Genomic DNA, 15,665 nt, shown 5'->3' on the forward strand with positions numbered 1-15,665 from the left:
CGACGAATTCAGTGGAACGTTAAACACACGAGCTCCGTGCTATATTGACTGTGCCGCCTTTTATTGGTCCCCTAATTAATTGCTTTTGGCTGTCGTGGTTCAAGGTCCCGCGGGAATAACGATAATAAAAGCAACGCCGGGATCCCGGCCTACGCTTTGCTGATATTTTTATGGAACGCGCGCGTAATGTTTGTCTCGCGTAAACAAAATTGATGTCCGGCGCCGGTGCAGTACCGATACCGGTAAACAAATACACACGCCGAAGTTATAGGTTGCATAAATGAATTTGCATAGAGTAAACAGGTGATCCTGTTCCGCTCGCGACGGATTAGTTGTTGTTCATGCTTTCGTTTCATAATGTTACGTCGAGAAAGCTATTTCTTCCTTTAAAAAGTCAGGGTCGCTGCGGTAATAGCAGTCGATCGGCTTTAACATAAGCAAAATCAATCAGGCATCTCTCTCTCTCTCTCTCTCACTCTCTTTCTCTCTCTCTCTCTCTCTCTCGTTTTTAGCAAACAAGGAACCGCTCATCTGGCAAATATTTACTCGGCCGAAATTAAGGACGTGTACACGTGATTGAGAACGATTTATCTGCCAATCAATATTTAGCTATGGTATCGCTAAATACAATTTATCCCCGGCTCTAATACTTAAATCCAACATAGTCGTTGATTCAGTTATATAGAAATTCTTCGAATTAAGGAGGAAATTGTTATTTTCTCCGACTGTTATAAACTGTTCCAGGCACGCGTATATAACGCATACGTTCCCGATTTAGTGACCATATATACGAACAATAAAAATCTCGGACAACGTCGAGCGTCGCACACAGCTGAAACGAAATGCTTGTCTCGGCCGATTGTCGTACAGATTAGAAACGGTGGAAAGTCGAGGTCGCCCTTGACGTAAGCGCCAACCGCGTAAAGATACCCAGACACACCGACAGGCTTTCATAAAAGACGCCTAAGCCGGGAAACACGGCCAAGCAGCGCGCCTCGCCTCGATCCGTGTTTGCGGAACGAGAAAAGATTTCCGTAAACAAAGGTGAGGACGTTTTGTCGCGTGTCGGTCCCCGGCGCGCGATCCCCGGGTCTGTCACGACCCGCGTATTTCAAGATCGCACGTAAGTCGGCCGAGAGCGTCCGATTTAGCCGGGCGATTGCTAATATTGAAGCAACCGTTGCTCGAATAGATACGTTCCGGTGTATATATTTAGAAAATGAGACGCTTTTGTGCCGCGATGGTTTAAAATTGGTGCCGCCCGTGGCTTGCAGCTCGGGGGGAGCACGCGGTTCGTATTTCTGCGGCGTCATACTTCTCGTCCGTTGATAAAATATAATAAGAATTCGCGCGGACGTTGCCAGAAAAACTGTTCGATAACTGTGTTGTTCGGTCGCGATACCGCTTGTTTCTCAATTGCGGATATTCCTGGCGCAATTTCTCATCATAATTTTAACTCGCCACATAAGCGCTGCCTGATCGGTTCAAGGCTCGCCGTTTCGCCGAGTTCACCTCTAAAGCCCGATACAATTTCGTAGACGTGACGGAACACGAAAAATTCGGTCGAACTTGTTACGACCGCCGGAAGCCGTCGCGAAGCTAATCGCGCGACTCGCGGCAACCGGAAGGTGGCGTTACAGAAACTGCATTTACAATGTATTTATAGAAAAGCGAGCGGATAAAGCGCGAACAGGTAGGAGCATTGATAATTAAAATTGTAAAGGAGAAAATAAATTTTCTTTGAGGAAGAAACCGTTTAGCTTCCATAAAGGTCTAATAATAATAGTGGTCGGATACTATTTTCGAATTATTGACAATGCGACCACCGTAGAATTTTATATATACGAGGGAAAAAAGCATAAAATAAAATTACATAACGCGGAAACCGAAAGTTCAGCTCTGTTTGTCCACAAGTTCACCGGTGCCGGCGCTAATGCACCAAGATTTACGAGGATCGGTTGCAGCACCTACAAGTGTTTGGCGCCGAATGCAAACTTGGCGCGCGCCGTGCAAATTGAAACAAGTGGGTATTACCGCTTCCGAGATCTGTCGGTGTCCTTTAAAATTCAACCAGTTACGATTCCTTAAAGTCGGTCCCGGCGCGACAATAGTCAGGCACGCGTGAAAGGAACGCATCGGATTTGAAATTCATATGAAATGCAGATTCATTGTAATATCGGGGATCGATATTCAGAGCTGTGTATTTATAGGCCATCGGGCTACTGCTGTTTTATCTGCCACTTCTTACCATCCAAATTACGTTCCTAATGGCCGAATGCGGCTAAAGGCGGAACGATGATCAAACCGGATGCACCGGTTTTAAACAAAATTGGTAAAAGAGTATTCGTTGCGAGAGAGTCGCACGGATATTTTCATCTGTCCCCGGCATTTGTCTCTTTTAGCCGCAAACGCGACGCCAACGTGGTGACACCGGCACTTGCCCAGTAACTTAGGCACTGATGGTACAAAGACGAATATACATTCGATTGTTCACATAACCTGAAAGAAAGAAAGAAAACAATCATTTAAAAATAATTCGACTTTTTTTATGCTTCGTACAATGCTGTCTGTTGCAAAACCACAATTGTTGTTCAAAATTAAAATTTCAGACTTGTTTTAGTGATATAACATACATAAAATGTGTAAAAACCAGTCCTGCTGTTAAAACACGTTCAATTGTCAATTTGCAAACAAAATGAGAAGAACAATAATCTGAAACCGAAAAGTACGGCGATTTACCTATTCGATTAAGTTTTCCGTAGAGACGAGACTGATTTCGTTGTGTTACGAAACCTATACGTGTCGCTAGGCTTGGCCTTGACATTGACTCTGCCACAGTGGGTCGCCCCGCAAGGTTACGTCAGCACCGGTACTTCGTATCACATGAGAACGTTTGAACAGCGAGAAGACCTTGTGAATGGCGGGCAAGTGAATGAAAAAAAGAAAGTAAAAAAGCGATGAAAACGGAAACGGATAGATAAAAAAAAATACGGGAGATCGTTCGGGACGACACGATCCCGATGTGTACCTGGCGTTTCGCGAAATCTCGCGGCTCGATTACGAAGTCGGAAGCCGATGATGCGATTTTTGGCGACGCGCCAGGAAAAAAAAAAGTTTCGCCGACACCGCTTTGATTGCAACAATGTCGACGTGGAACGCTCTTTCTAAATGCTATCGGCCTTGTCCTTGACATCGACCGCAGCGTCCCGACGCTACGCAGTCCACAGTTGCATCAGAATGTTCGATGCACGGAATACACCCGGCACGGCAGAGATGCCGTTAGCTTAGCAGTGACACCTACGAGGAGTGGGGAGAAGAAGCTGCGTATACCGTGTAGATATACAGCGTGTACCGAAGTCAATCATGGCAGATTTCGTGCCACGAGATTGGTTAAGTCCACTTATCTATACTCGTTTAAACGATGATTATAAATTGTAACATTTGCGACATTGCAACGTTCAAACGGATCACAGTTGGCAGCATTCACTCATGCGAGCAAATAGGGTTGCCATGTTTCAGGGAAATTTATCTATTATAAAGCGCTCCGCGAAAAATGTTCTTTTTTTGTTTTTAGTTCTATCGTTTTGTATAAAATGTTGTCACAAAAGAATTATAAATTTGTCGTATGCCATGCTGTACATGTTACAAATTACTAAATTAATAAATTATAATAGATGTAGGTACGATAAAGGATCAACAATATATGAATCTCAGTACACAAACATATATGTACAAAATACTTTAATTACGGACATTGTATACTAGTACATAAATCTCTATGTACAAAATGATACTATATGTACAGAATCTCAGTGCGTTGAAAAGCAACGCGCACTGTGTTGTACTCTGTTGTCTCGCTGCTTTTTAGCAGATTTTAAAATAGCACAAGATGATAAAAATTATAAAATGATTTCATAATTCTCCTATTTGAAAGAAATTACTTCTTTAATTTCTTTCCCTTGTGAGCTTTAGAGTTTCCTCGAGGCGGTTTGCCGCCATGGTTTTTCTTCCCTCGAGGCGGTTTGCCGCCATGGCTTTTCTTTCCTCGTCCTTTCGTTTTCTCTTTTGCTTTCGCTGCGCGTAAATCTTTTTTCATTCTGGGATCGACCATCTTGTAACGTCCTTTCACACTCGCGGGCCTTGCTGCTTTCTTCTGTGCCATATGTTTCTTCGCAACTACGTAAGTGACTTCTTTCTTAGGTTGTTTCTGAGCTTTCTTGTACAATCTGAAATGGAAATGTAAATAAGTTGTATATACGAGATCAGTCTATTATAACAAACAATAACCCAAAGAATAGTAATCCTTACGCTTGCACTTGTTTCGATTTCTCTCTGTCGTTCATATCTTCGTTGTCCATAATTGCTTCCACCTTTTTCTTCGCCTTCTCCAATTTACGTATTGCACGACGTTTCTTCCTTGCCTTTGCTTCTAGTACTTTCTTAATTGGTCTAACGTTCACATCTTCCACCCGCTTCTTGTATTCGTCGACCAACTCTTTAGGTACAGGTGCTTCTTTCTTCATGTGCTCATTTTCATCCTTTACAAACCAGTCGGGCAAATTTTCATCGTTAAACGCATACCTGTTCCACGCTGAATCTATCAAATCTCTTCGAGTTTTCTTACTCTGGATTAATAACGACCCTAATGCCAGATCCTCTTCTGACAAACGTTTTCTCTTTTTCGGTTTTATATCTGTACATTTTAAGGCGATATTCATAGACCAACAATTAATTAATAAATAAATAACTGCTTAATTTAAGGCGATAATGTACTTACCGTTTGTTTTTGAAACTATTTCAAAACCATTTTTGCCACCTACTCTATTTTTCTTATCTTTTTTATTTGAAACCATCATTTCATCTATGTCGTAGTCGGAACCAGAGCCAGTGTCTTCAGAACTATGAACATCATCATCGTTCTCAGCTTCATTCATCTTCGCATCCCCCTTATTTCTTTTCTTTTCTTTTCCACTATCTGTTGAAGCCTCCCCTATTATGCGACCACCTTTCCTTTTATACTCTTCGACCATTTTATCTAATTCAAAATCTTCATCTTTTTCGTCGTCTAGATTTTTAAAAATATCTTTCTCAAACCACAGTTCAGCTTTATGAATTCTTTTAGTCTTTTTATCTCTATTATCTAAATCAGTTAACAGTGGATTTTCTGAATCATCTTCATTTTTCTTCTTTCTACTTCGAACTTCTTTTCTACCTTCATCATCTGAGTCATCCAAACCTAATAAAAGAAAAGTTAATAATATAAAGGTATGAAGATATTTGAGTGTATATGCGTAACATATATATTCAAGAATTACATACCTAAACCCGATTTCTCACTTTCCGAGTCGTCGTCGGATGCGTCACTCGAATTTTCCGACTCGCTATCTCCTGTTTTATAATACAACCCCTTACTATCCAAATGCCCTTCATCTTTGTTGTACCTAACTGTTTTCGGTTTCCTTTTTCCATCATCTGATTCTACATCACTCTCAGCTACCAAATCTGGTTGTTGATTCGTAATCTCCTGTAACTGCTGGTATGTCTTAATTTCTTTCAAACTAAACATATCATCTCCTTCCAGTACAGGACCTTCGTCTCCTTTATGAACCATTTTTAAATTTAGGCGTTCATTTAACTTCTGTCTTTCCTTATTAACTTTTTTCTTCTTTCGTTTCATCTCTCTAGCTTCTTCTGCTCTGAGCTCTTCAATCCTTTTCGTAATTTCTGCATCTTCTAAGTCCTCCAGTTCTTCTTGGGTCAAAGGTTGCGCTTCTACAGGTTCATTGGCTACATCTTCTACTATTGGTTCTTTTTCTTTTAAAGCTTCTTTCAGTGTCTTCCACCAATTCAACAAGCGTCTCAAATCTTTTTTTCCTAACACTTTAATGTCTTTACAACATTCTTTAATTTCATTAGTCGTTGCCTCATGATTCGCAATTATTTCGTCATCAAAAACAATTTCAGAAGCATCTTGTAATGCTTCTATCGCGTTTTCGTGAGCTATAAAATCTTTAACAGATAATCTATGGTACAAAGTATAATCATTTTCTGGGTATCCCTCAACTTTCCGTTTGGTTTTTTCTGGATTATAAATGTTCAATTTATTTGCTGGTTCTATGTCTAATTCGGAAAACACATATTTGGGATCTACAAATTTAGGGTCCAGTTTGTCAGGCGCAATATAATACTGGCAAACCACAAATATTTCAGCGGATTCGCTACGTGAAGCTTGAGGTTTAGTTGCGTGTACCTGACATAAATTATAACAATTAAATTCCATTATGACATACATAATATTGCATCAATTATAAAAAAAGTACCTTTTTAAACAGTTGCTTCAAGACCCAAATTAATGCATGATAATCTTTTGATCTGAAAACTTTTGTAACGAACCATCCTCCGGCTCTTAGAAAATGTGTCGCTAGTTTTAAGGCTGACAAAGTTAAAACTATTTGTTGGTATGCATCGTGGAGCCAGTTTTTACCAACATTTGGTGCTCCATCATGCAATACGACATCAGCTTTCCATGTCTTTAATTCACGGGATATTGAAACCCGACATTTGTCTGTCGTGATATCTTCCACTAAACCAATGCATCCTGGAATCTGTTTTATGGGAAACAAATCTACGCCTATAACTATGGAAGACACCGGCATATTCTGCCGGGCAACTTGCATCCATCCTCCTGGAGCTGCACATAAGTCTACGCATACTCGTGACTTTTGTAGAAATTCAAACTTTCGGTTCAACTGGATCAATTTGAAAGCAGCACGTGACCTATAACCTATAAAACATAACCTATAAGAAATTTTGTTTATATGTTATACCTAGCGACAATAGAAAAGCAAGATTTTTTTAGTGAACAGTTTATTAAACAATCTTCATTCGAGTAATAGTACTGAAACTTTTTGACATGATATTTTAACAGTAATTTTATATGAACAGAGAAAAATGTTAACCGCATGCAAACACTCACCAATTTCTTTAGCCAACTGATAGAATTTATCCTTCCTTTGTTTTCCAATTTTTGCCTTTTTACCCATTGTGAATTATAAAAAATTCTACTTTGAATCGAAAATATATTAAAATTGAAAATTGATCCACCGTGAGGTGTCCACCGTAACTAGCCACATGCGGCTATTGGTGTAGTGGAGGGGATATGGTGAATAAAATGGAGCCATGACATGCCATGATTTATCTGGGAAATTTTATCGCATGGAACAAAATTTTGTATTTGTTTTGAAAGTATTAAAATAATCTTTATTAGAACATTTTAATCCTCTCGAATGAGAACACTGAAGTATCTATTACATAAAACAGAAAACATCTTATGAATAATAAAGACATTCATACAATAAATATGCATCAGTATGTGTATTTCATGACATTAAGAAAGTTCGACAGTTATAAAATACTTGATTAACACTAAATCTTTGTTGTAGTAGTAGTAATAGTAGTAGTAGCAGTAGTAGTAGTAGTAATAGTAGTAATAGTAGTAGTAGTAGTAGCAATAGTAGTAGTAGTAGTAGTAGTAGTAGTAATAGTATGATTTGAAATAAATTTTTTTTACAATTATAAATTTTATTTTATATGAAGTTATATGGATTTCACAAATGATTTTACAAAAAATGTAAATAATATTGAAACAATAAGCCTAACTATTTACTTCCATAACTTCTTAATGGACATATTCTTTTCAGAATCTTTCTGCATAACTTTAGCAACAGCCATTTCGAAATCTTCTTGGGTAACATGAACGCGGCGTTCCCTAAGGGCATACATACCGGCTTCTGTACAAACTCCCTAAAAACGAAACAAAATTAATATACAAATTGAAAATATATCATTATTTTTACGAATTTTATATCTAGTACCTTAACTTCTGCACCAGATGCGCCAGGCATAAGTTCTGCGATTTTTCTTAAATTAATGCCACGAGTTAAGTTCATTTTTCTTGAATGAATTTTCAAGATATCAAGACGCGCTTCCTCATTTGGAGGTGGAAATTCAATTTTACGATCGATACGTCCAGGTCTAAGTAAAGCAGGGTCCAATATATCAATTCTGTTTGTTGCCATAATAACTTTAATATTTTTTGTTGCTTCAAATCCATCCAACTGATTCAGTAATTCGAGCATAGTTCTTTGGACCTAGCATTATATTTATTAGGCATAAGTATAGACAATAAAATTTAAAAATCAGAAATATAATACCTACTTCACTATCACCACCAGATCCAGACTCAATACGAGCACTTCCAATTGAATCTATTTCATCCATAAATATAATAGACGGTGCATGTTCTCTAGCCATTACGAATAGTTCACGAACCATTCTTGAGCCTTCACCAATGAATTTCTGTACCAATTCAGAACCAGACACACGAATAAATGTACACTCAGTGTGATGAGCCACTGCTCTTGCCAATAAAGTTTTTCCTGTACCTAAGAATAAATTATACAATGTGATTTAATAATATCCTTCGTTGCAGAGATAAAACAATATTTTCTCCAATATTTTCTTCTTACCTGGTGGTCCATACAAAAGAACTCCTTTAGGTTGTGCTATTCCAAGAGCATCGAACAATTCAGGATGTTTAACAGGTAGTTCTATAACTTCTTTAATTTCCTTGATTTGTTTGTCTAAACCACCAACCATTTCATAGGTAGAATCTGGTACCTTCTCCACCATCATAAGAGACACTAGTGGATCTACTTTATTTGGTAAAATTTTATGAAGAGTATAACTTTCATTGCGCAATGCAACTCTTGAGTTTGGTTTTACATCGTTGATATCAATGTTTTTATCTATATCCACTACAAACTTGCCCTCTGGATGCACTTTAACTAAGACTTTCTTCTTATCCATTGGTTTAACAACTTCTCCAACATATGAACCTTGTTCTTGAAGAAGTTGTAATTCCTCTCGTAACATACGTACTAAGGTAATGAATATAAAATTTATTACAGAAGATATAATTAATTTAATATATGGAATTAATTTGAAAGATGTGGAGTAAATAAAATAGATTAAGGAAAACATACCTTTCGCATTAAGCTCATTACGTTGTGCTTGTAACCTCCTTAAATTTTGGCTCTTCTCAGCTACAATTAATTGCAGCTCTTCAATTTTGGTAATATAATAAGGTTTAAAACCCTCTCCCTTCGCGGTTTTTTCGTCCAATTCCATCTAAAGCACGTACAAAATTAAAAATTACAAAATTTTCAACTACACTGAATTAAAAGTTACATACTTACCTTATTTGTGAGCGTCATTTTGTGCACTCACTATTTATAACCAACTATAGATACTAATTAATTCTTTTTATAAGTCCATCCACTTATAAAAAGGAACACAACACAAAATTCAAAACTAAATTGTTATATTCGCTGCTACCATAAGAATTGCTTGTCACTGAATCTTCTATATGTCTCGATTTCGACTAGAAACTCGATAATTGTAGTATCGACTTTTTATGGCCTTAATATATCGATATATGTATTATATCGATTAATGTAGTTTGTGTTAATCGATTATCAGATATTTCAGAAAATAATTAAAAATTATTATTACAATAAAAATAAACTTAATAATAGTACATAATTAGATAATTAAATCCAACAAAAATAATCGAATTTAGAATAATTAAATAAGAAGAATTATCAGTTTGTATCGACATATGTTTAAAACCAAATTGTTTATTGTAAATTATCCTTTATGCGGGTATGTACATATAACGTATAATCTTAAATATTAAAAATGATTATAAACGAATTAGTTATAACAAATGGTTCGCTTATATGCATTATTTAAAAATGCATGCGGACTAAAAATTGGTTTTGAAAAGAGACCAAAATTTCACTTATGTCAATGCGACATTAAATTCTACAAGATGAGAGCGGATGTGCGATCTACAAGCATTTCTCGTCTGTGACATACGGTCGTATAGGTTAAGGTAAAAAGACTCTAGCCTTAATATGGAATTCAACCTGTTAGTCAATTTTATGCCAATATTTTCTATTATTTTGTTTATAATTGTTACTATCATAACGATCTTCCAAAAGCTAAAGTAAGTACGGTACTATATTCTATTATTTTTCTTTCTTAAATACAATAATTCATACATAATGTATTCCATTTACATGTTAGACTGAGATGGCCTGTAAAATTAAACTGCTGGTTTTGTAATAATAATAGTAAAGTTTGGCGGCAACAGGCTAACTGGTGGTTGTGCCCACGTTGTGAACAGTATAATGGTTTTTCAAAGGTAAATAGAATCAAACTTAACAAAGCATGTTTTTCAAAGTACATCTGTCTCCATTTACGCGGTTTTTTCTACACGCGGGAAATAATACTTCCGTTTACGCAGTCAAGCAATTTTTCTTATTACCGTATTCAGTGAAATTATTATCTCTAAATTTTCATTATCATGGCTTTCGTACAAACCTTTGAAATAAATATTTTTGTTTTCCTTAACTTATTTTTAACTTGTTTTCATACATATAGGTAAAACAATTTCTATTTCTCTTTCATGTTAAATTATAGAATGGTGATTATGCATATAGTATACCAGAACAATATAAAATTTCTTCACACAATAATAGAAGATATTGCTCAGTTGCCCAGGATACAAAAGTCAATAAAATTTCGACAAGTAGACTCTGTAATCAATGTACAAAGACTGAAACTTTGAAACTGTCAAAGTTATCTAACTATGTACCTATGAATGAAAAAAATTATGAGCAAGAGGTAAAGAAATTTAAAAAAAGTTTGGAGCAGGAATATCCATTGTGCACACAGTGTAAAAGCACAGTACATAATGTATTATATAAACAAGCATTATGGCTTGCAGAATATAAAATGTTGTTATTTAAACAAAAGCCCTTTCAAGTGATTGCTAATGTGAGTACATATAATATATAATATGTAATAAGAATTATTGAAAATTATTTTGTAAGATTTTTTTTATCTTTCCTAGAACAAAAAATATTCTGAACCAATATTCAGAATATTTTCAACAATTTTTGACTCTATGGTAGTATACAACATGGATCTCTTATTCTTGCCAATTGGAGGATTACTTTTTCAATTCTGTGCTTGCTGTGTAGCGTCAACCAGAAGGAAAAGTTCAGACGTATTGCTCATGTTTTTGTGGATATGCATTATTATTCTTTTACCTTTTAAAGACTCAAAGATAATGAAAATAGATTTTCATAACAAATGGGTTTCTCTTGAGTATATAACTCAGTATCATATGGTAAGATAATATACTGTATAAAATTAATTTTATCTATTTTGTTTCCATAGGAACTTACTTAACCTTTGTTTCTAGATAATGTTCTTTACTTCAATTATAGCCTTTATTAATGTTAAGCCTAAATCATACAAGAGTACAATGAGTAAAAATTTATCATTCAAAAAGATAGGATTCTCCTCAAAAAATACATCACTGCCCGACTTGTGTACATCAACTTTAAGTGACAAGTATAGTTTTGATACTAAAATCATAAGTGATGTAGGTGAAACAATTAGTAATGAATTTTCACCAAGTATAACAAATGAGTCTATACCATTCAGTATAGGTCAATCAGTCAATAAACGTACATTATTAAAAAGTCCATTGTAAGTAATTTAATTTTATTTGTTATTAATTTCTATACACCGTCTATTTCAATCACGTATTTCAAATAGTGATATTTTTTTCTTTGATATTACAGCATAAATCAAGAATCACAATTATTATCAACACCTATCAATGACAATTGTCTGTTATTTAATTCTTCATCTCTGTTGACACAAAAAGCTAATATGAATGAAAACTATGCATTGAACGATAGTTTGAGTACATTAAGTACATTATCTTTGAGTGAAGATAAACCAAAGTATATAATCAAAAATAAAGCGCCGAAGATTTTTGAAAGAAAAGTGTACAATCCAGGAAGTTCCAAGCTTTTTAAAAGATTAAATGGCACATTTAGTAAAAAAAATAGTATATCACCACCCAAATTAAAATCTGTTACGCAACTACCCTGGGTAGCTGATGGATATTGGCAAAATAATATGGATCTACCATCATTATCCAGATCGTCCAGTCCAAGTTCTGGGTTTGGTTCAGTTGGATCCAACTTTGCTCCATCTAGGGAGCCATCCATACATGAATTTGATCAATGTTCTACAGTGTCTGATTTTACTCAATCCTGCTATACTTCAAGGCAAACTAACATCAGTCCTAGGAATTTCTATCATCCAAGTTTACAGTTCCCACTTTCAGACTTAAAAGGTTCATTTAATAATCAAACAACGAAGTTCACATCGTTTAATACTTACACTCAGCCAAAATTGTTACTACCTCATTCTGATCAAAAGAATGGATCCGTTTTTATGGATCAGTGTTCACAAGCACAGAATATAAATGAAAGTAATATTAAGAGTCCTTTTGAAAAGCACACATTTCCAAGTCACACAACTATTGTATCAGTTCCAGTTTGGCTATCAGCTCTTCTATGTGGTTCACTCGTTTTGAATATAATAGTTCTAAGTACTACATTGGTACGTTAAATAGAACATAACGTTACAATTTTTTACGTCATTCTTACTTAGTTAGCATTTTACATCGTCGTTTATATGCAGGGTAAACCGCACTGTATAGTCCATTAAATAATGTGTGATCTATCATGAAACACTGGATCGAAAATGAGAGATAAAATAGTTTTTAACTATGGCTCCGATCAAGGGAATTGATTGCATTAATAAGTATTTTGTAAAACGCTAATGAACTAATAGTGAAGAAATTCATTAAGCTGATATTAATCAGTTGTTAACACTGCCAATATAAAACTTGGTATTATTATAATAGCTCCCTGTTAATGTCACAAGATAAGATAGGTAATTAATAGATTGTTTTTTACATTTGCCTATTCCCATAAATTGTGTTTATACAATAATTTGAATACTGATTTCAATTGGAATACTGGTATCATATTCTAAAAGCGTCAAAGTTAAGATAAAGAAGAGGTTCTTAATGTGTTCATTAGTAAGATACGTACCTAAGCCAACAAATTAAAATAATTAAGAATTAAAACAGCGTAAAGTAATATTAATTTTATAATGATAATCTTTATTTTTACGACTTAACTTAATTATGATATACTAACATACCGATTATGATCTTTGTTAAAATAATATTGTTATTATAATAAGTGTTACTTTTTTGGGTTTTTTTGCAACTTTCGGTCTTAGAAAGAAGATTTACATATTATAATATACACAATATATTCAATAGTTTGTTTATATTAATTTTATAAGTGTCTTTTACGTTATTCTTTCACTGGTTTTCCCTCATAATCGTCTTCGTTTGTTATATTCTCTGTATATGTTCTTATCTTGTTCTTGTCAAGGTTTCAGTATTTCGTTCAACTTCCAGTATTTATTATTTCTTTCTTCATTTCCATTTCTGTATCTTGTTGCCAGTATCTAGACTCTCCCTTTGAAATTTGCATTTAATTATGCATTCCTGTCAGCTAGTAGTAATATTTTTCTTTCTTTCTACTTAATTGTTTCTCTTTTTTATTCTCATCTATCCTTTTATAACATTGACTTATCATTTTGTCAATTTTTAATCTCTATCAATGCCCATTCATACGTATCACTTTCTCTATATTAAATTCCTTATTTTAATAAAACAACAATAAGACTGTAATAATAATTTAAATGCGATTTTTATATTGAAGATAGTCGAAGAAATTAGTTTTTAAGAATTTATATTGTATTTAACATTTTAGTGCATGTACAAATCATGAATCTAAGGTGTTCTGCACATTTGTAAAAATATATAACATGTTTATTATACCACAACACAGCGTAAACATTATGTAATACATATACATCATAATATATTTCTGTGAAATATCATATGTTCTTATAATTTTTGATGAATTAATTTACATGTTTGGCATCCTTACTTCTGCATTTCGAATTTTCCTTTGATTTCTTAATTTTAAATGGAAGCAAACAGGGTTTAAAGTCTAACAATTTATGTTCAAAATGTGTAAGATCTGGTGTATTAAAATCCACTATTCGTCTGTTAAATCTTGAAAAAGATCCAAAGTAATGTGAATATGTAGTAATAGAAAAGAGTTTAAATACATTTATTTTAAACAAAAACTTACTGAGTGTTTGGTATAATATTTTTTCCTGCTAGCTGACCAATTTCTTCTGTGTAAATAGTTTTCCATCGCTCTGTAGCTAATCCTTCTAATGAACTTTCATATAACTCTTTCTTAATCTCATCCTTCAGTCCAAAATTTGTTAAACTACCATAACTTTGTGTGAAATCTTGTTCTGGTATCCATTTCCGCTTTCTTCAAGTAAAAAATATAATTTTATGGAATACACAAGTAGCTAAAAATTAACATAAAAAATAACATGTACCTTGCATGATATGTTCTGATTTTAGGGCCTGTAAGACCTTTTGTTAAAACATTGTAAGACAAATCATAAGTTGTTGTCATGTTGTTATAATATTCCTTTTTATGACTGTGTATTTGTTCACTGGTTAAACCCTTATATAAAAGTCATATTTAGACACATTATAGATGTAATAATAACATTTGATAGTTTTGTGCATTAAGTACCATTTATTTGTATGGTGTATTATCATTGATTGAATACCTCAAGATTAATTTTGTTATCCCATTTTGTAATTTGATTTTCATTCCATGTTTTATTTATATGAGACTTATAATCTGTATCGTAAGTAGTTCTCCAATCAACAATTTGAGGAATAGAAATTGTTCTACGTTCAAACCAATTGCCTTCTAGAGTTTTTGGAGTATATTTGTCTTCACTCAATGTCGGAGCACGATCAAGTTCTTTTTCAGGAAACAATTTTGCTCGTAAATCTTGTAACGACAATGTGGTTTCTAAACACTTCTGTTCCAAATTCCAATGCAAAGCATTCATCTTGAGGGTGAAATGAACACTGCATTTGAAGTTTCACAAGTATCTGTGTTGTCATTAAATGAAGACATGAACTTAGAGTTGTCCATAGTAGTCGTATTAAACAAATGCAGATTTATGTGTAATATAAATTATTTTATTAAATAAATTTGCTATCTAAGAATTATAATAGATAAAAATTGAATGCATTTATTTGATATTCTTAATGCAAATATTGAGTAATCATAAGAAGAAGAATGATAATATTAAATTTTCTTATATATAAAAGTAATTTCAATTCGTAGGAGCATGTATCTTGTGAATATTGTAACATATAATATCTCCTAGCTACAGTCTTCCTAGATCTCGTACATGAATCTATTGACTAACTCTATAGAAATGGTTAGACTTTCTACTTCATTCTATTCTCTGCTACAAACGGAGTAAATTTGAATTTGATTAAGGACTTTAAAAGAATATACATACGTACTGTTTCAATGTGGACACAAGAATGTGCAATGAAAAGAAATTTATTAATTGCATTGCGTTTTTATAGCAAACCTACTTCAATACAAATAGATCTTGCTATACATCATTCAGCTGCAATATAAAGTTTTATATTGCCAGAATTTATATGAATGCGAAGCGTAATTCAATGAGCGCACAGATAGGATGTACAATAACTTTTTTTAACAAAGAATAATGCAACCAAACGCACAAAATGACTA

General features: G+C 34.1%; 4 protein-coding genes across 4 annotated transcripts; 1 reads left to right on the forward strand and 3 right to left on the reverse strand.

Annotated features, from left to right (window-relative positions):
- Positions 1-3,704: 3,704 nt before the first annotated feature.
- On the reverse strand, positions 3,705-7,159 carry LOC117225413 (pre-rRNA 2'-O-ribose RNA methyltransferase FTSJ3). The gene is made up of 6 exons (XM_033478959.2): positions 6,977-7,159; positions 6,321-6,784; positions 5,320-6,250; positions 4,778-5,236; positions 4,309-4,693; positions 3,705-4,226 (listed from the first exon to the last, which is right to left on the reverse strand). The coding sequence occupies exons 1-6, from the start codon at positions 7,041-7,043 to the stop codon at positions 3,938-3,940; spliced, it is 2,595 nt and encodes an 864-aa protein (XP_033334850.2). The 5' UTR covers positions 7,044-7,159; the 3' UTR covers positions 3,705-3,937.
- A 200-nt stretch (positions 7,160-7,359) lies between these two features.
- On the reverse strand, positions 7,360-9,448 carry Rpt6 (26S proteasome regulatory subunit Rpt6). The gene is made up of 6 exons (XM_033478960.2): positions 9,258-9,448; positions 9,045-9,189; positions 8,529-8,939; positions 8,218-8,444; positions 7,875-8,150; positions 7,360-7,803 (listed from the first exon to the last, which is right to left on the reverse strand). Exons 1-6 carry the CDS (start codon positions 9,273-9,275, stop codon positions 7,663-7,665), a joined length of 1,218 nt encoding a protein of 405 aa, XP_033334851.1. The 5' UTR covers positions 9,276-9,448; the 3' UTR covers positions 7,360-7,662.
- Positions 9,449-9,678: 230 nt separating this feature from the next.
- Positions 9,679-15,312, reverse strand: LOC117225251 (cilia- and flagella-associated protein 107). The gene is made up of 4 exons (XM_033478621.2): positions 14,671-15,312; positions 14,431-14,561; positions 14,169-14,360; positions 9,679-14,089 (listed from the first exon to the last, which is right to left on the reverse strand). The coding sequence occupies exons 1-4, from the start codon at positions 14,959-14,961 to the stop codon at positions 13,936-13,938; spliced, it is 768 nt and encodes a 255-aa protein (XP_033334512.2). The 5' UTR covers positions 14,962-15,312; the 3' UTR covers positions 9,679-13,935.
- LOC117225250 (uncharacterized) lies at positions 9,720-13,911 on the forward strand. Its single transcript, XM_033478620.2, has 6 exons — positions 9,720-10,069; positions 10,150-10,267; positions 10,546-10,902; positions 10,979-11,257; positions 11,333-11,622; positions 11,718-13,911. Exons 1-6 carry the CDS (start codon positions 9,978-9,980, stop codon positions 12,556-12,558), a joined length of 1,977 nt encoding a protein of 658 aa, XP_033334511.2. The 5' UTR covers positions 9,720-9,977; the 3' UTR covers positions 12,559-13,911.
- Positions 15,313-15,665: the final 353 nt, after the last annotated feature.

This window comes from Megalopta genalis, chromosome 2, assembly GCF_051020955.1.
Source record: "Megalopta genalis isolate 19385.01 chromosome 2, iyMegGena1_principal, whole genome shotgun sequence".
Taxonomy (NCBI): Eukaryota; Metazoa; Arthropoda; class Insecta; order Hymenoptera; family Halictidae; genus Megalopta; species Megalopta genalis.